This window comes from Ptychodera flava, chromosome 8, assembly GCF_041260155.1.
Source record: "Ptychodera flava strain L36383 chromosome 8, AS_Pfla_20210202, whole genome shotgun sequence".
NCBI classification, from domain to species: domain Eukaryota; kingdom Metazoa; phylum Hemichordata; class Enteropneusta; family Ptychoderidae; genus Ptychodera; species Ptychodera flava.
The window spans coordinates 41,330,326-41,354,643 of NC_091935.1; the positions used below are offsets into that span (position 1 = coordinate 41,330,326).

The following is a 24,318-nucleotide window of genomic DNA, read 5'->3' on the forward strand; positions in this document are numbered from 1 at the left end:
GTTTGCTACCAAACTCCCTGCTACTTAACTTGTTCCTACATCTATGGTGTTTGGGTCTTTGGGAACTTAGTCTAGTTTCAGTAGTTGTAGATTAATGAGAGTAGTTGTAGAATTAGTTAATTATTAGTAATGTATCAGTGCCCCTCCCCCCTCTGTCTTTATCATGGCATACAGTCAAGCAGCCCCCAGGATATTAATGAGAGTAGTTGTAGAATTAGTTTATTATTAGTAATGTATCAGTGCCCCTCCCCCTCTGTCTTTATCATGGCATACAGTCAACCAGCCCCCAGGATATTAATGAGAGTAGTTGTAGAATTAGTTAATTACTAGCAATGTATCAGTGGCCCTCCCCCTCTGTCTTTATCAAGGCATACAGTCAACCAGCCGCCAGGATATTAATGAGAGTAGTTGTAGAATTAGTTAATTATTAGTAATGTATCAGTGCCCCTCCCCCTCTGTCTTTATCATGGCATACAGTCAACCAGCCCCCAGGATATTAATGAGAGTAGTTGTAGAATTAGTTAATTATAGCAATGTATCAGTGCCCCTCCCCCTCTGTCTTTATCATGGCATACAGTCAACCAGCCGCCAGGATATTAATGAGAGTAGTTGTAAAATTAGTTAATTACTAGCAATGTATCAGTGGCCCTCCCCCTCTGTCTTTATCAAGGCATACAGTCAACCAGCCGCCAGGATATTAATGAGAGTAGTTGTAGAATTAGTTAATTATTAGTAATGTATCAGTGGCCCTCCCCCTCTGTCTTATCAAGGCATACAGTCAGCCAGCCGCCAGGATATTAATGAGAGTAGTTGTAGAATTAGTTAATTATTAGTAATGTATCAGTGCCCCTCCCCCTCTGTCTTTATCATGGCATACAGTCAACCAGCCGCCAGGATATTAATAAGAGTAGTTGTAGAATTAGTTATTATTAGTAATGTATCAGTGCCCCTCCCCCTCTGTCTTTATCATGGCATACAGTCAACCAGCCGCCAGGATATTAATGAGAGTAGTTGTAGAATTAGTTAATTATTAGTAATGTATCAGTGCCCCTCCCCCTCTGTCTTTATCATGGCATACAGTCAACCAGCCGCCAGGATATTAATGAGAGTAGTTGTAGAATTAGTTAATTATTAGTAATGTATCAGTGCCCCTCCCCCTCTGTCTTTATCATGGCATACAGTCAACCAGCCCCCAGGATATTAATGAGAGTAGTTGTAGAATTAGTTTATTATTAGTAATGTATCAGTGCCCCTCCCCTCTGTCTTTATCATGGCATACAGTCAACCAGCCGCCAGGATATTATTAATGAGAGTAGTTGTAGAATTAGATTGTTTTTAGTAATGTATCAGTGCCCCTCCCCCTCTGTCTTTATCATGGCATACAGTCAACCAGCCGCCAGGATATTAATGAGAGTAGTTGTAGAATTAGTTAATTATTAGTAATGTATCAGTGGCCCTCCCCCTCTGTCTTTATCAAGGCATACAGTCACCAGCCGCCAGGATATTAATGAGAGTAGTTGTAGAATAGTTAATTATAGTAATGTATCAGTGGCCCTCCCCCTCTGTCTTTATCAAGGCATACAGTCAGCCAGCCGCCAGGATATTAATGAGAGTAGTTGTAGAATTAGATTGATTATAGTAATGTATCAGTGGCCCTCCCCCTCTGTCTTTATCATGGCATACAGTCAACCAGCCGCCAGGATATAAATGAGAGTAGTTGTAGAATTAGTTATTATTAGTAATGTATCAGTGCCCCTCCCCCTCTGTCTTTATCAAGGCATACAGTCAGCCAGCCCCCAGGATATTAATGAGAGTAGTTGTAGAATTAGTAATTATTAGTAATGTATCAGTGGCCCTCCCCCTCTGTCTTTATCATGGCATACAGTCAACCAGCCGCCAGGATATTAATGAGAGTAGTTGTAGAATTAGTTAATTATTAGTAATGTATCAGTGGCCCTCCCCCTCTGTCTTTATCATGGCATACAGTCAGCCAGCCGCCAGGATATTAATGAGAGTAGTTGTAGAATTAGTTAATTATTAGTAATGTATCAGTGCCCCTCCCCCTCTGTCTTTATCATGGCATACAGTCAACCAGCCACCAGGATATTAATGAGAGTAGTTGTAGAATTAGATTGTTATTAGTAATGTATCAGTGGCCCTCCCCCTCTGTCTTTATCATGGCATACAGTCAACCAGCCGCCAGGATATTAATGAGAGTAGTTGTAGAATTAGTTAATTATTAGTAATGTATCAGTGGCCCTCCCCCTCTGTCTTTATCATGGCATACAGTCAACCAGCCGCCAGGATATAAATGAGAGTAGTTGTAGAATTAGTTAATTATTAGTAATGTATCAGTGCCCCTCCCCCTCTGTCTTTATCATGGCATACAGTCAACCAGCCAGCCAGGATATTAATGAGAGTAGTTGTAGAATTAGTTAATATTAGTAATGTATCAGTGCCCCTCCCCCTCTGTCTTTATCAAGGCATACAGTCAGCCAGCCCCCAGGATATTAATGAGAGTAGTTGTAGAATTAGTTAATTATTAGTAATGTATCAGTGGCCCTCCCCCTCTGTCTTTATCATGGCATACAGTCAACCAGCCGCCAGGATATTAATGAGAGTAGTTGTAGAATTAGTTATTATTAGTAATGTATCAGTGCCCTCCCCCTCTGTCTTTATCATGGCATACAGTCAACCAGCCGCCAGGATATTAATGAGAGTAGTTGTAGAATTAGTTAATTATTAGTAATGTATCAGTGCCCCTCCCCCTCTGTCTTTATCATGGCATACAGTCAGCCAGCCCCAGGATATTAATGAGAGTAGTTGTAGAATTAGTTATATTAGTAATGTATCAGTGCCCTCCCCCTCTGTCTTTATCATGGCATACAGTCAACCAGCCGCCAGGATATAATGAGAGTAGTTGTAGAATTAGTTAATTATTAGTAATGTATCAGTGGCCCTCCCCCTCTGTCTTTATCATGGCATACAGTCAGCCAGCCGCCAGGATATTAATGAGAGTAGTTGTAGAATTAGTTAATTATTAGTATGTATCAGTGGCCCTCCCCCTCTGTCTTTATCATGGCATACAGTCAACCAGCCGCCAGGATATTAATGAGAGTAGTTGTAGAATTAGTTAATTATAGTAATGTATCAGTGCCCCTCCCCCTCTGTCTTTATCATGGCATACAGTCACCAGCCACCAGGATATTAATGAGAGTAGTTGTAGAATTAGTTAATTATTAGTAATGTATCAGTGGCCCTCCCCCTCTGTCTTTATCATGGCATACAGTCAGCCAGCCACCAGGATATTAATGAGAGTAGTTGTAGAATTAGTTTATTATTAGAATGTATCAGTGGCCCTCCCCCTCTGTCTTTATCATGGCATACAGTCAACCAGCCGCCAGGATATTAATGAGAGTAGTTGTAGAATTAGTTAATTATTAGTAATGTATCAGTGGCCCTCCCCCTCTGTCTTTATCATGGCATACAGTCAACCAGCCGCCAGGATATAAATGAGAGTAGTTGTAGAATTAGTTAATTATTAGTAATTATCAGTGCCCCTCCCCCTCTGTCTTTATCATGGCATACAGTCAACCAGCCGCCAGGATATTAATGAGAGTAGTTGTAGAATTAGTTAATTATTAGTAATGTATCAGTGGCCCTCCCCCTCTGTCTTTATCATGGCATACAGTCAGCCAGCCGCCAGGATATTAATGAGAGTAGTTGTAGAATTAGTTAATTATTAGTAATGTATCAGTGGCCCTCCCCCTCTGTCTTTATCATGGCATACAGTCAACCAGCCGCCAGGATATTAATGAGAGTAGTTGTAGAATTAGTTAATTATTAGTAATGTATCAGTGCCCCTCCCCCTCTGTCTTTATCATGGCATACAGTCAACCAGCCGCCAGGATATTAATGAGAGTAGTTGTAGAATTAGTTAATTATTAGTAATGTATCAGTGCCCCTCCCCCTCTGTCTTTATCATGGCATACAGTCAACCAGCCGCCAGGATATTAATGAGAGTAGTTGTAGAATTAGTTAATTATTAGTAATGTATCAGTGCCCTCCCCCTCTGTCTTTATCATGGCATACAGTCAACCAGCCGCCAGGATATTAATGAGAGTAGTTGTAGAATTAGTTAATTATTAGTAATGTATCAGTGGCCCCCCCCCTCTGTCTTTATCATGGCATACAGTCAACCAGCCGCCAGGATATTAATGAGAGTAGTTGTAGAATTAGTTAATTATTAGTAATGTATCAGTGGCCCTCCCCCTCTGTCTTTATCATGGCATACAGTCAACCAGCCGCCAGGATATTAATGAGAGTAGTTGTAGAATTAGTTAATTATTAGTAATGTATCAGTGGCCCTCCCCCTCTGTCTTTATCATGGCATACAGTCAGCCAGCCCCAGGATATTAATGAGAGTAGTTGTAGAATTAGTTAATTATTAGTAATGTATCAGTGGCCCTCCCCCTCTGTCTTTATCATGGCATACAGTCAACCAGCCGCCAGGATATTAATGAGAGTAGTTGTAGAATTAGTTAATTATTAGTAATGTATCAGTGGCCCTCCCCCTCTGTCTTTATCAAGGCATACAGTCAACCAGCCGCCAGGATATTAATGAGAGTAGTTGTAGAATTAGTTAATTATTAGTAATGTATCAGTGCCCCTCCCCCTCTGTCTTTATCAAGGCATACAGTCAACCAGCCGCCAGGATATAAATGAGAGTAGTTGTAGAATTAGATTGTTATTAGTAATGTATCAGTGGCCCTCCCCCTCTGTCTTTATCATGGCATACAGTCACCAGCCGCCAGGATATAAATGAGAGTAGTTGTAGAATTAGTTAATTATTAGTAATGTATCAGTGGCCCTCCCCTCTGTCTTTATCATGGCATACAGTCAACCAGCCGCCAGGATATTAATGAGAGTAGTTGTAGAATTAGTTAATTATTAGTAATGTATCAGTGCCCCTCCCCCTCTGTCTTTATCATGGCATACAGTCAACCAGCCGCCAGGATATAATGAGAGTAGTTGTAGAATTAGTTAATTATTAGTAATGTATCAGTGCCCCTCCCCCTCTGTCTTTATCATGGCATACAGTCAACCAGCCGCCAGGATATTAATGAGAGTAGTTGTAGAATTAGTTAATTATTAGTAATGTATCAGTGGCCCTCCCCCTCTGTCTTTATCATGGCATACAGTCAACCAGCCGCCAGGATATTAATGAGAGTAGTTGTAGAATTAGTTAATTATTAGTAATGTATCAGTGGCCCTCCCCCTCTGTCTTTATCATGGCATACAGTCAACCAGCCGCCAGGATATTAATGAGAGTAGTTGTAGAATTAGTTAATTATTAGTAATGTATCAGTGGCCCTCCCCCTCTGTCTTTATCATGGCATACAGTCAGCCAGCCCCCAGGATAATAATGAGAGTAGTTGTAGAATTAGTTAATTACTAGCAATGTATCAGTGGCCCTCCCCCTCTGTCTTTATCATGGCATACAGTCAACCAGCCACCAGGATATTAATGAGAGTAGTTGTAGAATTAGATTGTTATTAGTAATGTATCAGTGGCCCTCCCCCTCTGTCTTTATCAAGGCATACAGTCAACCAGCCGCCAGGATATTAATGAGAGTAGTTGTAGAATTAGTTAATTATTAGTAATGTATCAGTGCCCCTCCCCCTCTGTCTTTATCAAGGCCTACAGTCAGCCAGCCGCCAGGATATAAATGAGAGTAGTTGTAGAATTAGATTGTTATTAGTAATGTATCAGTGGCCCTCCCCCTCTGTCTTTATCATGGCAAACAGTCAACCAGCCGCCAGGATATAAATGAGAGTAGTTGTAGAATTAGTTAATTATTAGTAATGTATCAGTGCCCCTCCCCCTCTGTCTTTATCATGGCATACAGTCAGCCAGCCCCCAGGATATTAATGAGAGTAGTTGTAGAATTAGTTAATTATTAGTAATGTATCAGTGGCCCTCCCCCTCTGTCTTTATCATGGCAAACAGTCAACCAGCCGCCAGGATATAAATGAGAGTAGTTGTAGAATTAGTTAATTACTAGCAATGTATCAGTGCCCCTCCCCCTCTGTCTTTATCATGGCATACAGTCAGCCAGCCACCAGGATATTAATGAGAGTAGTTGTAGAATTAGTTAATTATTAGTAATGTATCAGTGCCCCTCCCCCTCTGTCTTTATCATGGTATACAGTCAGCCAGCCACCAGGATATTAATGAGAGTAGTTGTAAAATTAGTTAATTACTAGCAATGTATCAGTGGCCCTCCCCCTCTGTCTTTATCATGGCATACAGTCAACCAGCCGCCAGGATATAAATGAGAGTAGTTGTAGCATTAGTTAATTATTAGTAATGTATCAGTGGCCCTCCCCCTCTGTCTTTATCATGGCATACAGTCAACCAGCCGCCAGGATATAAATGAGAGTAGTTGTAGCATTAGTTAATTATTAGTAATGTATCAGTGCCCCTCCCCCCTCTGTCTTTATCATGGCATACAGTCAACCAGCCGCCAGGATATTAATGAGAGTAGTTGTAGAATTAGTTAATTATTAGTAATGTATCAGTGCCCCTCCCCCTCTGTCTTTATCATGGCATACAGTCAACCAGCCGCCAGGATATTAATGAGAGTAGTTGTAGAATTAGTTAATTATTAGTAATGTATCAGTGGCCCTCCCCCTCTGTCTTTATCATGGCATACAGTCAGCCAGCCGCCAGGATATTAATTAGAGTAGTTGTAGAATTAGTTAATTATTAGTAATGTATCAGTGCCCCTCCCCCTCTGTCTTTATCATGGCATACAGTCAACCAGCCGCCAGGATATTAATGAGAGTAGTTGTAGAATTAGTTAATTATTAGTAATGTATCAGTGGCCCTCCCCCTCTGTCTTTATCATGGCATACAGTCAGCCAGCCGCCAGGATAATAATGAGAGTAGTTGTAGAATTAGTTAATTACTAGCAATGTATCAGTGGCCCTCCCCCTCTGTCTTTATCATGGCATACAGTCAACCAGCCGCCAGGATATTAATGAGAGTAGTTGTAGAATAAGTTAATTACTAGTAATGTATCAGTGGCCCTTCCCCTCTGTCTTTATCATGGCATACAGTCAAGCAGCCACCAGGATATTAATGAGAGTAGTTGTAGAATTAGATTGTTATTAGTAATGTATCAGTGGCCCTCCCCCTCTGTCTTTATCAAGGCATACAGTCAACCAGCCGCCAGGATATTAATGAGAGTAGTTGTAGAATTAGTTAATTATTAGTAATGTATCAGTGCCCCTCCCCCTCTGTCTTTATCAAGGCCTACAGTCAGCCAGCCGCCAGGATATAAATGAGAGTAGTTGTAGAATTAGTTAATAATTAGTAATGTATCAGTGCCCCTCCCCCTCTGTCTTTATCATGGCATACAGTCAACCAGCCGCCAGGATATAAATGAGAGTAGTTGTAGAATTAGTTAATTATTAGTAATGTATCAGTGCCCCTCCCCCTCTGTCTTTATCATGGCATACAGTCAGCCAGCTGCCAGGATATTAATGAGAGTAGTTGTAGAATTAGTTAATTACTAGCAATGTATCAGTGGCCCTCCCCCTCTGTCTTTATCAAGGCATACAGTCAACCAGCCGCCAGGATATTAATGAGAGTAGTTGTAGAATTAGTTAATTATTAGTAATGTATCAGTGCCCCTCCCCCCTCTGTCTTTATCAAGGCATACAGTCAACCAGCCGCCAGGATATTAATGAGAGTAGTTGTAGAATTAGTTAATTATTAGTAATGTATCAGTGCCCCTCCCCCCTCTGTCTTTATCATGGCATACAGTCAACGTACCAGCCGCCAGGGGAGGGTACTGACACACTTCAGTCTTTGTATTTGAAATAAACTACCCCCTACTTGACCCAAACACCAGTTCATCTCATGCCTTTATTTCTGTATCTGTGTATGGATATTTTCCCCCTTTGCCATTACACGCACACCTTTCAGCGTCCTATGATTTAATTGCAAGATCGATGAGAATTATGTTTGCAGCCTGCATGATCGACTCACATGCATTCTGCTTGTAAATCACTATAAACTTTTTTTTCATAAATTTTATTATTTGAAAAAAAAATCTCTGTCATTTTTGGCAAGGGGGCGCCACGCCCCTCTTACCTTATTCAGGGAGAACACTGTCCAGGATTGTTTGAAAAACTCCGGGTTTTGCCACCTTGTAAAATTCCCTTGTTAGCTTAATGTATCATAAAATCTGCAAAACAAACAAGTAAATCAAGAAATGCATTGTAACCATGGTACCGGTAGGTATTGTTTTACTGACAGAGTAAATGTGTTACTATCTTTGACAGACAGCTCAATATAACAAAACTTGAAGTTCACGGTGGTTGTTTAGATTGTGATGGTGACAAGGATGTGCTTCAAAGAGAAAGAAATGATGAATTAATAGTATTAGCTTTACATGCTTCTGGCAAGGTAAGATGCTCATGCAACAATGTCACAGCATTTCCAAAAATATGATTCTATGGCTGACTTTCATAAAAGAAGAACCTTTTGTAAATAGATAGCTGATATCATAATAGCTTATAAAGAGCACAGTCCCTTGATGGAGAGTCTGTCAGTAGAGAGACTATGGTCTTTGGTACTGTAGTGGTTTATCAATGAACAACCCTTGAAACCAGCTTAATTTAACAACATATCAACCATGATTGACCACAAAATACATGTGCAATGTATACACTAGCATCTTTCCTTTGCATACAAAACAAATAGGCAAAATGCAATGGAGACTTTTCTCAGGATCAGTTGTGCAAAGTAGGCTTACTGCAAGTAGCTTTGGCAGTGTTTGATTCTCTAGATCCAAAACTGTACTTCTAGCTAAAAATGACATTTTGGATTCTGCATGGTTAGTCTTTTCATAGAGTTATGAAAGTTGACGACAATGACTTACTCTACACTAGAGTTACCTACCATATCCTGTTTATTGCTCTGCAATCTCGCTACCTGTAGAAAGAATTATCCTATTTATTGTTCTGCACTATCGCTATCTGTAGCAGGAAATATTCTATATATTGTTCTTCACTATCGCTATCTGTAGCTAGAAATATCCTATTTATTGTTCTTCTCTATCACTATCTGTAGCAAGAAATATCCTATTTATTGTTCTTCACTATCACTATCTGTAGCAAGAAATATCCTATTTATTGTTCTTCACTATCACTATCTGTAGCAAGAAATATCCTATTTATTGTTCTGCACTATCACTATCTGTAGCAAGAAATATCCTATTTATTGTTCTGCACTATCACTATCTGTGGCAAGAAATATGCTATTTATTGTTCTTCACTATCACTATCTGTAGCAAGAAATATGCTATTTATTGTTCTGCACTATCACTATCTGTGGCAAGAAATATGCTATTTATTGTTCTTCACTATCACTATCTGTAGCAAGAAATATCCTATTTATTGTTCTTCACTATCACTATCTGTAGCAAGAAATATCCTATTTATTGTTCTTCACTATCACTATCTGTAGCTAGAAATATCCTATTTATTGTTCTTCACTATCACTATCTGTAGCTAGAAATATCCTATTTATTGTTCTGCACTATCACTATCTGTAGCTAGAAATATCCTATTAATAGTTCTGCACTATCACTATCTGTAGCAAGAAATATCCTATTTATTGTTATGCACTATCACTATCTGTAGCTAGAAATATCCTATTTATTGTTCTTCACTATCACTATCTGTAGCAAGAAATATCCTATTTATTGTTCTTCACTATCACTATCTGTAGCTAGAAATATCCTATTTATTGTTCTTCACTATCACTATCTGTAGCTAGAAATATCCTATTTATTGTTCTGCACTATCACTATCTGTAGCTAGAAATATCCTATTAATTGTTCTGCACTATCACTATCTGTAGCAAGAAATATCCTATTTATTGTTCTGCACTATCACTATCTGTAGCTAGAAATATCCTATTTATTGTTCTTCACTATCACTATCTGTAGCAAGAAATATCCTATTTATTGTTCTTCACTATCACTATCTGTAGCAAGAAATATCCTATTTATTGTTCTGCACTATCACTATCTGTAGCTAGAAATATCCTATTTATTGTTCTTCACTATCACTATCTGTAGCAAGAAATATCCTATTTATTGTTCTTCACTATCACTATCTGTAGCAAGAAATATCCTATTTATTGTTCTTCACTATCACTATCTGTAGCTAGAAATATCCTATTTATTGTTCTGCACTATCACTATCTGTAGCTAGAAATATCCTATTTATTGTTCTGCACTATCACTATCTGTAGCTAGAAATATCCTATTTATTGTTCTTCACTATCGCTATCTGTAGCAAGAAATATCCTTTTTATTGTTCTTCACTATCACTATCTGTAGCAAGAAATATCCTATTTATTGTTCTTCACTATCACTATCTGTAGCAAGAAATATCCTATTTATTGTTCTGCACTATCATTATCTGTAGCAAGAAATATCCTATTTATTGTTCTGCACTATCGCTATCTGTAGCAGGAAATATTCTATATATTGTTCTTCACTATCGCTATCTGTAGCTAGAAATATCCTATTTATTGTTCTTCTCTATCACTATCTGTAGCTAGAAATATCCTATTTATTGTTCTTCACTATCACTATCTGTAGCTAGAAATATCCTATTTATTGTTCTTCACTATCACTATCTGTAGCAAGAAATATCCTATTTATTGTTCTTCACTATCACTATCTGTAGCAAGAAATATCCTATTTATTGTTCTGCACTATCACTATCTGTAGCAAGAAATATCCTATTTATTGTTCTTCACTATCACTATCTGTAGCAAGAAATATCCTATTTATTGTTCTTCACTATCACTATCTGTAGCAAGAAATATCCTATTTATTGTTCTGCACTATCACTATCTGTAGCAAGAAATATCCTATTTATTGTTCTTCACTATCACTATCTGTAGCTAGAAATATCCTATTTATTGTTCTTCACTATCACTATCTGTAGCAAGAAATATCCTATTTATTGTTCTGCACTATCACTATCTGTAGCTAGAAATATCCTATTTATTGTTCTTCACTATCACTATCTGTAGCTAGAAATATCCTATTTATTGTTCTTCACTATCACTATCTGTAGCTAGAAATATCCTATTTATTGTTCTTCACTATCACTATCTGTAGCTAGAAATATCCTATTTATTGTTCTTCACTATCACTATCTGTAGCAAGAAATATCCTATTTATTGTTCTTCACTATCACTATCTGTAGCAAGAAATATCCTATTTATTGTACTTCACTATCACTATCTGTAGCTAGAAATATCCTATTTATTGTTCTGCACTATCACTATCTGTAGCTAGAAATATCCTATTTATTGTTCTTCACTATCACTATCTGTAGCAAGAAATATCCTATTTATTGTACTTCACTATCACTATCTGTAGCAAGAAATATCCTATTTATTGTTCTGCACTATCACTATCTGTAGCAAGAAATATCCTATTTATTGTTCTTCACTATCACTATCTGTAGCAAGAAATATCCTATTTATTGTTCTTCACTATCACTATCTGTAGCAAGAAATATCCTATTTATTGTTCTGCACTATCACTATCTGTAGCTAGAAATATCCTATTTATTTTTCTGCACTATCACTATCTGTAGCTAGAACTATCCTATTTATTGTTCTTCACTATCACTATCTATAGCAAGAACTTCAAAGTGTTGACCATCAGTTATGATCTTATTGTTGGTCACAACACTCTGCAAAATATTGTTAAAATTTTTAGAATTATAAATAAATTTTCCACACTGTCAACAAAAATTACTATTAAGAGTTATAAAATATTTGTGAAACTTAAATTTCACATGTAATTTTTATTTTCACACATTAATCCTAATAGTTATCAAGGGTAAACTAAATACATCAAAAACTATCAGCAGTTTCCAGGCAAAACTTAAATTGAATCAAATTTTGATAGCATGGGTCTTTTAGATCAGTCTCTTGAAATAGAGATTGATATCCCATAACCAAATTCTCATTTTTTCTGCAGAAGCTCTTGTTTGTACTGACCGAATTAATCTTTCACAGTTACGTCAACTTTCTGACTTAAACTAATTTTAATTACTTGATGCCAAAAATGTTTTTGCCCCAAACATTTAGATGTTGTGTAAAATGTTCATCTCATTGTAAAGTTACGATAGGAAGCTTTCTGAAAATGCATGATGTCAGGGGGTTGTCAGATAATTTTCAGTGAGATAATGATGCAGGCAGTGTGTTCTGCCATCTTGAGAGGATCTTCTACAGATGACAAAATGTGTAGTCTGTCAAAAAATGTCTGTCCTGTTGTGGCTGTGGAAATCAGTAACAAGTATTGATCAGAAATTGATGAGTTTCATTTTTGAAGTTGATTATGTGTATTCTGATCATAACTTTCTCTATGGTATTATCATAGGTGTACTGCTGGCAAGCATGGTATGGTGGAATAAGGAAATGTCGATGGAATGTTAACAGACAGATCTTCATGGCTGACATTTCCCTTAGTAAACATAATATGGTGTTTGTAACCAATGATGGTGAAGGTTTTATTGGTTATTTAAGTGGGAAAAATAGAAAGACTGACATTTCAAAGGTAGCTTCAAAAGGTATGTTGGATATACTTACATGTACCATGGTCTCACAATCTACATACATGTACTTAAAAACATTGTCTTCATAGAATTCATGCATAAGCAGAGACATTTCAGCTTGCTTTCCAAAAAGCCATGTTTTTAAGTTGTGTTGCAAGTGAGGGGTAATTTATGATTTTCTAAGGAAAGAATAACTGCTTGAATCACTGAGTACAGGCTTACTGTTGTCAGATAACCATTTCAGCCAATAAAGTATGCAATACCTCTGCATCTTTCATCAATGACCATCAACTTTTATGTCATATTAAATTTCAAAAGTCATTGGTTTATGTTTGCAATGACAGATACTGCCCGTATGACAAAGGTCCAATCTGTTGAGGCATTCACTCTATCAGCCGAGATGGAACAACAGGAGAAAGAAGAGATGCAGTATATCAATTTACATCGTTTATCCTACATCCACAGAGCTATGAAATGTGCCATAGATCCTGCTGGATTAAATTTTGCTATTCTGCAGTCTGATCCAAAGACAAGGTTTGCAATTTCTATTTCTCTGCCAAAATAAGTCTTTTCTTCATACCATAATTTGAATGTCTGGTACATTACATGTTAACTACCCTTCCTCTTGCTATGATACTATGATACTGTGACATGAGATGATATCAAGAATATGCCTCATTTTGTTTGTTCATTTTTTTCTGTCAACAGTTTAACAGATGTACCAAGTGTTTGTAACTCAGAGATGAATTCTCATTTCAAGACACTCTTTGAAGAAGCAGACCTCTTTGATAGTATCCATGATGTCATCTTGAAAGTAAGCACATTCAGTGAATTTTACTCTCCAAATTAATTCATGAAAAGCAAGACCAGATTTCTTTTACAATTTTAATCAGAAACTTTGACCTACATATGTAAAATATGATTCTTGATGTCTAGTCAGATATATAGTTGAATTATTTGTGGTGGCAGATGAGCTTCAGTGCTTGTCATGTGACACAGTATGTCAGAATATCTTGATTAGGGAATCATTTATTGTCCGAAGCCCTATAACATTTCCTGCCTTGTATTTAGTACTTCATTTGGAAGAACTTGGCTGATGTTGATGAAAGAAACACCAGTAGGTTGTAAGAGAGTCTATAGATGTGAAATTATAAATCTGTATAAAATTCCAATAGTGAGAGATTTTGAATGGCTTTCATATGTGGGATTAACAATGGAAACAAGGAAGTTTTCACTTACTTTGTTATTGTCCAAAGATTGTGATGAAAAGTGCATTGAACTTAAAGTAATAAACAGTTGTGGTTGTTTTTCGACTCGCAAGTCTATTAGTCTCTGATACTCCATGATTCACTATGAATCAATGAGTTTGACTCATTTGGCATTGTTTTCATAATTTCAGCATTTGAATTATTAAGATGTTGCATGTAAGTTTGGTAATCCTTTCCACACCAATGCTTAAATTATAGGTAAATGGTCAAGACATAGCAGCTCACAGGTATATCCTAGCCTCTCGTAGTGACTATTTTAGAAGACTGTTCTCTCAGCAAAAGATACAGGATGAAACTGGTGATATGAAGTTTGATTTTACATCTGGTAGAGGTGTCCAAGTGGTCGATATTGAGAAAATAGAATTTCATGTATTGACAATGTTGTTACAGTACATCTATACTGATGATTGTGATATGATAAGAGCAGGAGACAAGTATGTAACCATGACAACTGACAAAAAAGAGACAGAGTATAGGGACTTTGAAACTCAGCTGTCAAAAATGAACATCAAAGAGGTTGAACAAAAGAAGTCTGCTTACCAGGTATATTCAGAACAAAGGAAGAAACTGCAAAAGGAGAGTAAACAGAGTGGAAAGAAAGGAAAGAAATCTGCCAAGAGTGAGAAGAATGAAAATAGAGATAGAAGTTGTCCTCTCATTGTGTTGCAAGATGTAGCAAAGAAATATGGTGTCTTCCCCTTAGCCAAGAGGTAGAGTAAACTTCTATCATTACCAAGTTATGGCATCACTTCTAATATGCACATTGAACTTGGGGGAAGTTCATTTACTTGTTTCATTGGTGATGGGTTGATGTAATGAAAATGAACTCAAGTCAGCTGTCATGTTCATCAACAGTATCATACATAAATGGTATAGTGTTATTAGAGTACAGGATCAGAGGTTCTGTTAATGCAAAATCTTACCTTTTTGTTGAAAATTATTGTGAAATACACAAAAGAACCATGTCTGCATAATCCCATATGCATGAAAAAAATGCTGGCCCATTTAGCAAGGAAATACTCTGTGTGGTCTGAATGTACCGTTGTTCCAGACTATTGAAATAGAATACATACAGCTGCCTGAAAGTGAAATTTGGAAAATTGTAGATTTGAGCGTACGGCAACTTTCCATGCAATAACATTTGATCTCATCATCACACATACAGTAGGATCATGTCAGTTATTTATTAAGTTCCGTACAGCCAAGAGTTCTGGAAAGGAAAGAAATTTCACATGTGGATTTACTTTGTTAGTAATACAGTACAGTAACAGTTAACTGATGTGGTTACATGTGATTGGGATGCTATGATGCTTGTTTATGGGTGACCATTAAAAGTCCGTCAAATGGCATTCTTTTGAGGCCCCTATGGACTGTGACCCTCATCTGCTTTTTGTTTAGCATTTGAATACACTAACTCAGTAAGTTAAAGTGTCTTTCTATGAACATAAAGCCATCATGCTACGTAACAGCATGAACATGGCTGTGGCAGGTCAATATTTCAGTGACATTGATGCTGAAGACTCCCCAGGTTATTGGTTTTAGTCAACAGAGCATGCATGCTAAAGGAAAATTAAACCTCCAAGTCCCATATAAAAGACTACCCAACATGTTTCGTAATCAATGATTCTGAGGAACTTTATGATAACATACAATTTTTTTATATATTTTATGTAAATAAAATCCTGCTTGTGTACTGTCAAATGCAAGTTTTAAAATTGTAATGGAACCTTATTCATGTCCATTTAGGTGTCATAGCTTCAGACACAAAGTGTGTTGTCAACAAATAGCAACTATACAGCCACATTGGATTGTGTTGTGAAACAATTTAATATGCATGTGTACCCATTGCACGTTGTCCTTTTTTTTCATGTTTTGATTGAAATCACCTAAGACATTTCCCAGCAATGACTGTGGTTGGGTAAATGGGCACACATTTATCTACAGAGCCAAATCTACTAGGCCCTGAATACTTTATTCACAAAAGAGCCATGAAGATATTTGTAGTTGAAAGATTGATATTCACAAACTCCTACATGTATTCACAAGAGATATAAGGAAATTTATTCGATGCGCTTGATAAATCATGCAAAATTTGATTTGTTTTTACAATGCAGACTTGAAGGAGCCAGATTATCTGATGGTGAAATCACAAAAGTCAAGAAATCCAGTAAAATAATCCGATTTGACCGAAACAAGTATAAATCACTGTATGATGTTTCCATAGAGACAGCAGATGGTCTTGTCATTGATTGTCACAAATGTGTGTTGGTTGCTAGATTGGAGTATTTCCATAGTATGCTTGGCAGTGGATGGATTGAGGTAAGCAATAGCTAAACAGTGATGTAGGGTCATCACTATTCCCTTTAAATGACACACTTGAATATTCAATACATGTATGTGAGTTGTTTTTTTGACTGCTGTTGTGCAAAGATTTCATGAACTTTGCTCAGAGAAGAATTAAAAATTCAGTGTCATTTACCTTTTGTGTAACCATGACGGTAGATTTGATTCCCCATAAAATATTTCCAAAAAAATGCTACTATTATTCTGCCTCTACAATCTTAACACTGTTTAAGAGCATTTAATATGATTACAGATGTACATCATGATTACTGATTCCATAGATATTGTCATCAATCTCAAGAGTAAATAGCAGCATAAACAATTTGCAAGAATCCATTGCATTTCTGTTCTTTTTACCCACAGACTTCTACAAAGACTCCATTGAAGTTATCTTTTCCAAGTGATGTTCTAAATATAGTACTAGATTACTTGTACACTGATGAAGCTATTTCCATCAGGAGCTGCCACAATGTGGAGTTTGTTTGTAACGTACTTACAGTTTCAGATCAGCTTCTTATTACTGGACTCAAAGACATCTGTCAAGTGACGCTAGCTGAGCTCAGTAAGTTATTCCAGAGTCTTATTCCACAACTGAGTGTCACATGAAAATGTTTAACATTGCCTTCAATTTGTCACAGCCCCTCCACAGAGCACAAGTGTGATTTTGCTAGCTATTGTCTATAGCATGGTTAAAAACTACAGCAATTCAATGTTAATTTCACACATAAGGTAGTATGCGCCTTGAAAGTGAGAGACTTGAACTTTTGCTCAAAATTTCCGTATGAAGCTTTCAGTCATCAAATCAACAATAAAAATCAGGGATCACCATCCACGGTTTGGTTCTAGAGAAACAAATTACCTAATATTTACCAATAAATTCAAAATGGCCACCATCCCTGTGTTAACTTTATGGGGAAAAATAAAATGTTTGAATTTCACAAAACGAAGACTTTGAAAACTTTTCTTACTCCAGAGCTTTAAAATGAACCCCACAAGTGGTAGATCAGAAAAGCATTGTAAAACATTGAGAGTCCAAATATCTACCCCTAGGGTGCATTCCAGACGAGAACAGGAAGTTTTATCACACTATTGTAATTAGTTTGAGAAATTTCCAACTTTATCATATAAATGACACTATGTTGTTGTAACTATGATGGAAGTCTGAAAGATTGTACCGTGAATGATTACAAAACAAACACTGTGGAGTAAGTTTGTTTGGTAAAGTAACAGAAATTGAGTATCATGGAAGACTCTCTGCTTCACTTACTTGTCATGACACTGCAGCAATGCAATAGATTATTACTAAATAACATTGTGCTCCAACTAAACATATGTGGTTTTGAAAACAAATTATGTTTGTTCCAAATGATGCAACGAGATACCTTGAACATGGCTGTGAGAAGACAATTACAAAAATATTTTTTTCTTCCAGTAACCTTACGGAATGTAGCTGAATTGTTGGAGTTTTCATCTTTGTACAATGCTCTTCAGTTAAAAAGAACTTGTAATCAATTTATCAATCTAAACCTGGCAACACTTTTAGATATGAGGTGAGTACATATTCAAACTTTGATTACCAAAGATTGTATGAATCTCAATTATCAGGGAAATTAGATATGCTCTTTCAATATACTATTGTGTTTACCAAGGCCTATGTAACTTAAAGGGACGTATCGTCGGAACTCTACTCAAAGGTTGCCAGGGACCCCTATGACCGATGTTATCATGTTATGATGTTGTACCAATGCAAGACTACTGTGATAGTTGCCATTTGTACCAATGCAAGACTACTGTGATAGTTGCCATTTGTACCAATGCAAGACTACTGTCACAGCTAGTTGCCATTTGTAACAATGCAAGACTACTGTCACAGTTGCCATTTGTAACAATGCAAGACTACTGTCACAGTTGCCATTTGTACCGATGCAAGACTACTGTCACAGTTGCCATTTGTACCGATGCAAGACTACTGTCACAGTTGCCATTTGTACCAATGCAAGACTACTGTCACAGCTAGTTGCCATTTGTAACAATGCAAGACTACTGTGATAATTGCCATTTGTAACAATGCAAGACTACCGTCACAGTTGCCATTTGTACCGATGCAAGACTACTGTCATAGTTGCCATTTGTACCGATGCAAGACTACTGTCACAGTTGCCATTTGTACCGATGCAAGACTACTGTCATAGTTGCCATTTGTAACAATGCAAGACTACTGTCACAGTTGCCATTTGTACCAATGCAAGACTACTGTGATAGTTGCCATTTGTACCAATGCAAGACTACTGTGATAGTTGCCATTTGTACCAATGCAAGACTACTGTCACAGCTAGTTGCCATTTGTAACAATGCAAGACTACTGTGATAGTTGCCATTTGTAACAATGCAAGACTACTGTCACAGTTGCCATTTGTACCGATGCAAGACTACTGTCACAGTTGCCATTTGTAACAATGCAAGACTACTGTCACAGTTGCCATTTGTAACAATGCAAGACTACTGTGATAGTTGCCATTTGTAACAATGCAAGACTACTGTGATAGTTGCCATTTGTAACAATGCAAGACTACTGTCACAGTTGCCATTTGTACCAATGCAAGACTACTGTCATAGTTGCCATTTGTACCAATGCAAGACTACTGTCATAGTTGCCATTTGTACCAATGCAAGACTACTGTCACAGTTGCCATTTGTACCGATGCAAGACTACTGTCATAGTTGCCATTTGTACCGATGCAAGACTACTGTCATAGTTGCCATTTGTACCAATGCAAGACTACTGTCATAGTTGCCATTTGTACCGATGCAAGACTACTGTCATAGTTGCCATTTGTAACAATGCACGACTACTGTCACAGTTGCCATTTGTACCGATGCAAGACTACTGTCATAGTTGCCATTTGTACCGATGCAAGACTACTGTCATAGTTGCCATTTGTACCGATGCAAGACTACTGTCATAGTTGCCATTTGTAACAATGCAAGACTACTGTCACAGTTGCCATTTGTAACAATGCAAGACTACTGTCATAGTTGCCATTTGTAACGATGCAAGACTACTGTCATAGTTGCCATTTGTACCAATGCAAGACTACTGTCACAGTTGCCATTTGTAACGATGCAAGACTACTGTCACAGTTGCCATTTGTACCGATGCAAGACTACTGTCATAGTTGCCATTTGTACCGATGCAAGACTACTGTCATAGTTGCCATTTGTACCGATGCAAGACTACTGTCATAGTTGCCATTGTGTACCGATGCAAGACTACTGTCATAGTTGCCATTTGTAACAATGCAAGACTACTGTCACTAGTTGCCATTTGTACCGATGCAAGACTACTGTCATAGTTGCCATTTGTACCGATGCAAGACTACTGTCATAGTTGCCATTTGTACCGATGCAAGACTACTGTCATAGTTGCCATTTGTACCAATGCAAGACTACTGTCACAGTTGCCATTTGTAACAATGCACGACTACTGTCACAGTTGCCATTTGTACCGATGCAAGACTACTGTCATAGTTGCCATTTGTACCGATGCAAGACTACTGTCATAGTTGCCATTTGTAACGATGCAAGACTACTGTCATAGTTGCCATTTGTACCAATGCAAGACTACTGTCACAGTTGCCATTGGTACCAATGCAAGACTACTGTCATAGTTGCCATTTGTACCAATGCAAGACTACTGTCATAGTTGCCATTTGTACCAATGCAAGACTACTGTCACAGTTACCATTTGTACCAATGCAAGACTACTGTGATAGTTGCCATTTGTACCAATGCAAGACTACTGTCACAGTTGCCATTTGTACCGATGCAAGACTACTGTCATAGTTGCCATTTGTAACAATGCAAGACTACTGTCACAGTTGCCATTTGTACCGATGACAAGTAACTAAATGATTATGATTGTGACACACAGAACACTTGAAGTACTCAGTGAAGAACTCTTAGAAGATTTGTCTGCAGCATACAGAGAAATGGTAAGATTTTCCATTCTGTATTGCCGCCCATAGATACCAGTGTTTCTACATAGACACCTCAATGGGAAGTCTTAGGAGGGTTAATAGATTTGGTTCCATGTATCCATCCTCAGCCATTACACAGACATTCCTAGGCCAATTTAATAAATATTTGGTGCATGGACAATACACTATGAGGTTGATATGTATATGCCAATTTATTTGTGATAAATCCAATATGTCCATTAGACGTCCATTTTGTTACAATTTTTCACTTCCACAGCCATGACTCAGAGGAGCCTGATCCAATTCCATTCAAACTTTCTGTAAAGACATTGAAATATACTTTTAATATGCACATCAATTTTAAGTGATATAATTGAAAGTAACCATCAGGCAACCATTTTGTCATTACTTTTCTGACAATCGGAACCATTACTGGGATATGAATTGACAGATCCCCTTAAAACTTTCTACATAATCAGTGTAGTATGATGTATGTAACTATGTCAACTTGTGTTACAATATAATCTGTCATGGCCTCTAAGCAATTACATCTTCAGGTCTGTGCATTTTTCAAATTCCTGCATGTCCTGTAAAAAACCTGTGACCAAGTCATCAGCAACAGTGATCAACAGCTCCTAAAAACAGTTGATCCAGGAGAGACTTATGGCGTATGGATGATAATTTATAGAATGAAATAGTAATCTGTCTTGATTTGGTGTTACTGTGAGATCATTAATTTTCTCAAGGATAAAATGCTACTTTTTAATATTTAAGACAGTTTTGCTGGGATTTAAATCCACTGATTTGCCAGTGAAACAAACAAATTTACGACTCTAGACATTTTCACTGAGATCAGCAATTTTCATTTATCAAGAAATATAGCACCATGAAAACCCAGTCAATTATGCTTTAACAGTATATTTTCATATACAATACTTTGCAAGATTGTAATTGCCCTTCATCACTGCCATGAGTTGTATACTCTTATTAGCAACTTTATTTTCCCAAAGATTCCAGCAATGTCCAAACGAATAATAACGCCATACTCCCCAAGGTTTGAGGATAGTGACAGTATAACCTGGGAGGAGAGTGTTGCAGTTGCCATGACACAAGATGATATAGAGTATGAAGTAATGTCTCCAGAGCAATGGGTGAAGAAAGGCAAGGCTAAAAAAAGATCAAGAAGAAGAACCATCAGTTCCAGCAAAGAACAAACAATGTATGACTCTTCAGTTGTCATAGAAACAGAGAAGGATACAGAGGCTGATGAGCTGAGTACTTTCACAAGACAAGACAGTTTGGAGGTAGCTTTAAAGTCTCAATTCATTATGCATGTACAGGTGGTGTGTTGGAAAGGCTGTGACAAAAATAGATCCATGTCATGGCTTGGATTGTTTTATCATAATTAAAGATATGACACATCTAAAATGTAGTATATGAAATGTCTAAAAGTGTCTGAAATGCTCAATGTACATGTGCAGCTCATTTTTTGGTCTCTACCAAAGTCAAATTCTAAAATGTCAAAGATGCAGATCTAACATGTACTGTGCCTACCCAAACTTTACATTAATGTCTAACCTGCAGAGTACATGTATTACTCCATTAAGTCACACATACATGTATGAGTCACATATTTGCTTCCTTAAATGAAAAGCTATAGAGATGTCCATAGCATATTGGGCTCAATAATGCCAAGTTTGCATTTTGACCAACTATTGGCCGTAGCTATGAATGCTATGTTGTAAAGGAAGTGATAATTACGTAAATGTTCATTGACAAACAAGATTCACATAAAGACTGTCAGTATCTAACATCGAGTGAGATCTGTTTTGTCAGGGCAACGTGAAATCTTCACTCGTCAGTATGAAGACAGAAACATCACAAACATCTGTATGGGCTTTGCAAAGGTAAGAGTTAACTATGATATTTTTTATACGAAAGCTAATTGTAATTAATAGCTGGCAAAAGCGGCTCACTGATACCCATACATCAGTACAGTAATATAAGCTTGAAAACCTTGATGGCATGGTCGCTGCCATTGCAATCCCATGATTCTTGTATAGTGTCATCATACGTTATGGCCCAGCTTCAGTAGTTTTTATTTTGAGCAAGATAATATGTAATAAAGTTATAAAACTACTGATTCCCGTAAAAAATGAATAAAAATCTAAAGCACCCATATATTTTCATTTTGGATAAAACATTCACACCGTTCAATAGCATCAGCTGTGCGCGCTGCATGCTGGCAGCCATCTTGTGTCAAGGGTCACCGCCTCGGTCATCACTGCACCGTGGCATAAAGTGTGCTTCAGTGATGAGTTAGTCAGTCTCAGCTCCGTGAGCTTGCTGCTCGCTGGCTACGAGGCTATCAACACGTGATGAACAGGAGTATCTTAAAAATATCTTTCTCCAAACTTGTTAACAGTGAACTGTCACTTTGAAATTGCATAGCTGTGTTAGCTTATTGGCTCAGCCCTAGTGTGATATTATGACAGATGAGTCTCAGTGATTTAGTAGAGTCACTTGATAGCAAGAAAATCTATAAGTCAATTACTTTCTGATTTGAAGCCAATGTCTAGAAATAATTTACATGTAAATGAAATCATCAGATGATCTCCAAATTTCTTGTGCACAGCACATTTTAAAATTATTGTTCTTTTGTCAACAGTCCTTGTAATAAAAGTCTGCAGTCTTTGATGGATGAAGAAGTTCTTCAAGTAAAGGAGAAGACAGCTGTGAAAGCAAATGTTAATGTTACACCAACAAAGCTGTCACACAAACAGAGAAAGAAACTAGCTCGACAGCAACTTAAGCTGCATACAGAGACTGCCCAGTCTACAGATAAAATTGAACAGAAAAGTGAAGACAAAGATGCTATATGCAAGACAGTTTCCAGTCCATGGTTGGTTATCAAAACTTTTTGACAGCTTTGGCAAATATTCAAAGAAATGTTTGCTGTAAAATAAATACCAAAGTTCAAGTAGTGCAAAAATTGTCTTTCCAACAACATCCGAAAACACCTGAATTAATTATCAAAACTTTAGCAATTGGTAAACTTTAATTTCTGTTAAGTTTTGTGATGTTTTGATTTGCCTATAAAACATGAAGGTCTCACAACATGTCACATGATACCCTGCCTATGGAAAGTGAGATAAGAATTATGTTATATTGTTGTTTCTGTGCTGTAGTAACTTAAAGGTTATCACCATCTTAACTGAAACAACACAGATATTTTACGGTTCTACAGTATTCATTGGCGACGTTGACACAGATATTGTACTCTCATGTTATTTGGGTTAGCTTATTTTGATGTTGTTGCAGGGGTGTAGTGGTTCAACCATCATCGTCAACTTTGTCATTCAGAGAAGTAATGCAGGATGAAGAACAAAATGAAAAAAAGGTTGACAGAAGAAATTCTAAACCTACCGTCACGGCAACCGCTACATGGTCACCAGCAGAGAAAACACTGAGGTAGTACATACAATTGTTCAATCTGTCATGATTGATACCCCAGCCACACAACAAGTTCATGTCAGCTTATCAAACACATGAGGATTTTTCACAGAATCAAAAGTTTTATCTCATGTTATCTTAGTGTGTGTAATGCTACTGTGTACATATATCATTTAGAATGTGACTTTACATTCTTTTCCCCCAAAGAGCATCACACTAAATGGGAGAGACTCAAGAGAGCTATTGCAAAGGATTTTTTTAATTTACTGACTTTAACCAAGTCTAATTCTACATCTCCGTGTACAGTAAAGTTGCCTTACCTTACAGAATTTTCTCAAGCATATTGTCTTCTGTATCTTGTTTTATCAAATCCCAAACTCTTAATGTTTCCAGCACATACAAATCTAGGTTTCCGTAGCAAATTGAATTGCATGCTGTGTTATTTGCAAGCTTACCCACATAGGATATCATTAGTTTTAGTTGAATTCATGATTTCTGGTGAATTTGCCGGTGCCTGACCACACAGGTTGATATATGAAAGCAAACATAAATACACAAGGCACTATACAAGACATGAATCTTAGACTTGAACCAAGTCCTTTGCTACAGTCAAACAAT

At 37.2% G+C, this 24,318-nt stretch overlaps 1 protein-coding gene across 2 annotated transcripts in view; it reads left to right on the top strand.

Annotated features, from left to right (window-relative positions):
• The window catches only part of LOC139139363 (inhibitor of Bruton tyrosine kinase-like), a 49,021-nt gene that overhangs the window by 14,303 nt on the left and 10,400 nt on the right, over positions 1 to 24,318 (top strand). For both annotated transcript variants that reach the window (XM_070708259.1, XM_070708260.1), the window contains exons 7-19: positions 8,352 to 8,475; positions 12,485 to 12,674; positions 13,004 to 13,193; positions 13,368 to 13,473; positions 14,126 to 14,637; positions 16,042 to 16,246; positions 16,634 to 16,832; positions 17,703 to 17,820; positions 20,202 to 20,262; positions 21,258 to 21,551; positions 22,084 to 22,154; positions 22,916 to 23,149; positions 23,569 to 23,718. In XM_070708259.1, the coding sequence (XP_070564360.1) occupies positions 8,352 to 8,475; positions 12,485 to 12,674; positions 13,004 to 13,193; positions 13,368 to 13,473; positions 14,126 to 14,637; positions 16,042 to 16,246; positions 16,634 to 16,832; positions 17,703 to 17,820; positions 20,202 to 20,262; positions 21,258 to 21,551; positions 22,084 to 22,154; positions 22,916 to 23,149; positions 23,569 to 23,718 (2,454 nt within the window). The remainder of the gene's footprint in view (positions 1 to 8,351; positions 8,476 to 12,484; positions 12,675 to 13,003; positions 13,194 to 13,367; positions 13,474 to 14,125; positions 14,638 to 16,041; positions 16,247 to 16,633; positions 16,833 to 17,702; positions 17,821 to 20,201; positions 20,263 to 21,257; positions 21,552 to 22,083; positions 22,155 to 22,915; positions 23,150 to 23,568; positions 23,719 to 24,318) is intronic.